The sequence below is a fragment of the Plasmodium berghei genome (assembly GCF_900002375.2).
Source record: "Plasmodium berghei ANKA genome assembly, chromosome: 13".
Classification (NCBI taxonomy): domain Eukaryota; phylum Apicomplexa; class Aconoidasida; order Haemosporida; family Plasmodiidae; genus Plasmodium; species Plasmodium berghei.
This window is the reverse complement of record NC_036171.2, coordinates 451,861-455,975: the sequence shown is the minus strand read 5'-3', so window position 1 is coordinate 455,975 and position 4,115 is coordinate 451,861. Positions and strand designations below refer to the sequence as shown.

The 4,115-nt window shown below is 24.4% G+C and overlaps 1 protein-coding gene across 1 annotated transcript; it reads right to left on the bottom strand.

Annotated features, from left to right (window-relative positions):
* Positions 1-262: 262 nt before the first annotated feature.
* On the bottom strand, positions 263-3,230 carry PBANKA_1309700 (ATP-dependent RNA helicase DDX5, putative; the record flags this gene model as incomplete). The annotated part of the gene is made up of 3 exons (XM_034566677.1): positions 263-735; positions 883-973; positions 2,226-3,230. The coding sequence occupies 3 exons, from the start codon at positions 3,228-3,230 to the stop codon at positions 263-265; spliced, it is 1,569 nt and encodes a 522-aa protein (XP_034423250.1).
* Between the last annotated feature and the right edge of the window lie 885 nt (positions 3,231-4,115).

Here is a 4,115-nt window from a genome sequence, read left to right as displayed (position 1 = left end):
AAATATACATGCATTTAACATATTTAACTAAAATATAAAAAATTTAGCATGAATTTCGTAAATATTAAACATAAATGTTTATAAACAAACTATATAAATATATATATGGGATAGTGAAATATTGGATATTCTTATAATTGGCTATGATTTTAAATATTTTATATTTGTTGATGGCGTTATAAATATTATTAAGATAAAAGATTTATGAATAAATTTTGACTATATCATCTCCTATATAATATAGAAAACTAAACACTAAAAGTTAGTAATATTTATTTCCGCCTCTTACTGGAATATTGTTAGAATTGTATCCTGAACGTCCAGAACTATAATAAGGGTTTCTTCTTTGACTGTTACCCGTTGAAAATGATATTTTTTCTAATTGTGGTGGTATAGGTTGTTCAGATTCTCTTAATATTTTAACTAATTCTTTAGCTAATCTATACTTATCAGATGTTAAAAATGTAAAAGAGGCACCATGCGCGCCTGCTCTTCCTGTTCTACCAATTCTGTGAACATAATCTTCAATTTGATTAGGAAAATCATAATTTATTACAAATTTTACATTTTTAATATCAAGACCTCTTGATGCAACATCTGTTGCTATTAAAATTGGGCTTTTTCCTGTTTTAAAATCATTTAAAACCCATCTTCTTTCATCTTGTTTTTTATCTCCATGTATACATAATGCTGGCATTCCCTCTAATCGTAAAGCCTTTGTTATAAAATCAGCGCCTAAAAAATGCATAATAAAATATGTACACCATATATGAGAAATATTATATCGCATGCATATATTTAAATTGATATTATATAATAGATATATGTTATCGGGAAAATTAATTTATTCATTAAAAATTATGATGTTTCTTTTTATATTACTTCTTTTTGTTTCCACAAAAACAATTATCCTATCATTTTCCTTGAATATTCTTTGTAGTAATGATTTTAGATTTCCCAATTTTTCATGTTCCTAAAGAAAAAATAAAGATGCATAGAAATTGCCAATAAATAAAATAATATATATATGAATAAAACTTAACAAAGAACTCTATATGAGGAACATGCATGAACTGTGTAATATGAAAAAAATATAAGCATATAAAAAAATGAGAGCATGCAGATATATGTATGCGAGATTGCTCCCTTCTAACATATAATAAGGATTATATTTTTGTTTTCGTCTTTATTTGAATTAAATCATGGCGAATCAAAAATATTATAACTAACCTCATTGCAAATTTAAAGTGATAGGACTTCAAAACAAATAACTATTTAATTTGGGGTTTCTCTTATATTAATTTTTTATTTTCCAACAATCTTGCCATTTTCTTTCTTTTTATAAAAAGATATATACATCCCCATGAATATTATTAAATTCTCATTTTTTTATACCCCTTTTATTGATTATTCGTGTGAAATAATTCATAAATAAAAATAAAAATGGGATACAATAAAATATATACGTAAATGCATATACATCACGAAAGAAAAAAAATAATAATTAATTAAAAAGGGATCCACACATGTTTGGACAAAAATATTTTATCATGGTTGGGCAAATGTGATTGGCTAAAAATAGAAAATACTTTAATTAGAAAAACCTTTTTATCACTTATAAATTTGCAATGACTTGCTATTCTGCTCCTTATTATATGAACTTCGGCATAGAAATGGATGAGGATAAACATAAGCTATATGGTATATATCATATATATGTAGCAATTATATATGCATATAAGTATTAACAAAACAAAAACAGTTATGCATGAGATGTTAATAAGTCGATGCACACTAGGGGCAATCTTATCAAAACATCCCAAATTCGGAAAGCAGTGAAAAAATTGCTATAAAATAATAATAAATCAACTAAAAATAACAAAACATTTAATTACATAAAAAATAATGAGAATAACATAAAAATATTAAATATATCACTAATATTTGAAGAAAACATCATCCTTCATAAATGTGCAAATATATGTTAACATGCAAATTACATCAATATATAAAAATTAGGAATAAAATGAAACAATGTAAAAAAAAATAATTGTTGCAAAAGCCTAAAAAGGCGTTAAAATGCGCACATGCAATATATGTGTGTGTATGGGTATATAATTAATTTTATTAACAAGTCATAATTTTTTCTAATTTTTTTGAATTAAGCATTGAATTAGCTAGCTAAAAAAAATATTTTTTTAATTGCATAATAATAGATGAATTACCTCAATAAGATAAATTTCTTGTTTAATTCTACGGCATGCTGTTAAAGTTAGCGAACCAACATTTACATGTATTGGTTGATCTTTACACAAATCTCTAGCTAGTGATTGTACTTCTTTTGGCCAAGTAGCGGACCACATTAATGTTTGTCTATCTGGCCTAATTTGTTCAACAATTTTTCTAATTTGCATTTCAAAACCCATATCTAACATTTTATCAGCTTCATCTAAAACTAAGTATGTAACTCTTCTTAAATTAGTTGCATTTTGTTCTAATAAATCAATTAAACGTCCTGGACAAGCAATTAAGATATGTACGCCTTGTCTTAAGGCATAAATTTGTCCACCTTTTGGCACTCCACCATATGCACAAGTATTTCTAATTTTAGATTCTACTGAAAATTTAATACATTCTTGTCTGATTTGTTCAGCTAATTCTCTAGTAGGTGCTAATACTAAAACAATTGGTCCATCCCCATGTTTTAAACTTGGTTGAGCTAATATATGAACGAATGCAGGTAAAATAAAAGCAAGCGTTTTACCACTACCCGTTTCAGCTTTACCAATCATATCTTTACCTGATAAAGCTATAGGCCAACCTTGTATTTGTATAGGGGTAGGAGAAACAATATTATTATTTCTTAAAGATTTTAATACATAATCAGGAAAACCAACTTTATTAATTAATTCAACAGGATTTGGTATATTATCGCCACCTAATATAGTAATTCTATGCTTATCTCTGATTTCTTTTACCTCTTTTGATGACAATTTACGAATATCATCGTGTTCTTTATAAAAATTTTTTTCAAATGGTACTAATTTAATATTAGTCCAATCAATTGGATTTAAATTTTTTCCAAGTGTGTTTGAATTATTATTATAACCCGAATTATTTCCATGATTTTGTCTTCCTGAATGATAGCCTTGATGATTTCCATGTGAGCCTCCACCATAGCTCTGATAATTATTATTTGATCGATTTTGAAAATTATTAAAACCTTTCATTTTGTTTATCGTATTTCTCTATTTTGTATATATATATATATATGTGTTTTAGTTTCTTTTTTGTGCGTTTATAAAGATATTCTTTGTATATACGCTTATTTTTATGTCTCTACTTTGTTCTGGTTATTATTAAGTTTTGCACCTAGTATGCTTTTAATACATATGTATCTTTTATTGAATATATTTTATTTTTAATAATTGTCTGCAAAATGGGCATAAATCTATGCAATTGTGCTTAACTATTTATCCTATGGATATTAAATTGTTCATAAATATAAATATATATATTCTACAATTTGAATATAAATTAAACGCAAAATGTAAAATTATCTTTTTAACTTAGGAAATTGAAAAATTTAGAAAAAAAAAATTAACGATATTTTCGCACGCATTTTAATTACTATAAAAAGAAGTGTTTATACATGAAGTGATAAAAATATTTTATGCATATATACTTATGATAATAAAGATTTTATATATTTATGAATTATATATAAAAATAGGATATAGTTTTTGGTTTCAATTAGCAAAACTTTGAAAGCTCATGAAAAAACACTATACTATAATATGTTAAAAAGTTGGCAATTTCAAAAATAACTCAAAATATGTCTCTTTGCGTATAAAAGAAAAAATATATATAAAAATTAACAAACTACAGAAATGGAACATAAAAGTATATTAATTGTATTTTATAAATAAAGAGATGATATATTTATGTAATATATATAATATGATTGAAATTGATTTAAATAAAAAAAATCCTTCAATTTTATAAAAAAAAAATAATGTTTATTTTCGTGGTAAACATTAAAAAAAACGAAATACCATATACAAAATAAAAAATGAAAAAAAACAATTTAACATTTCATTGTTATTTAAGAAATA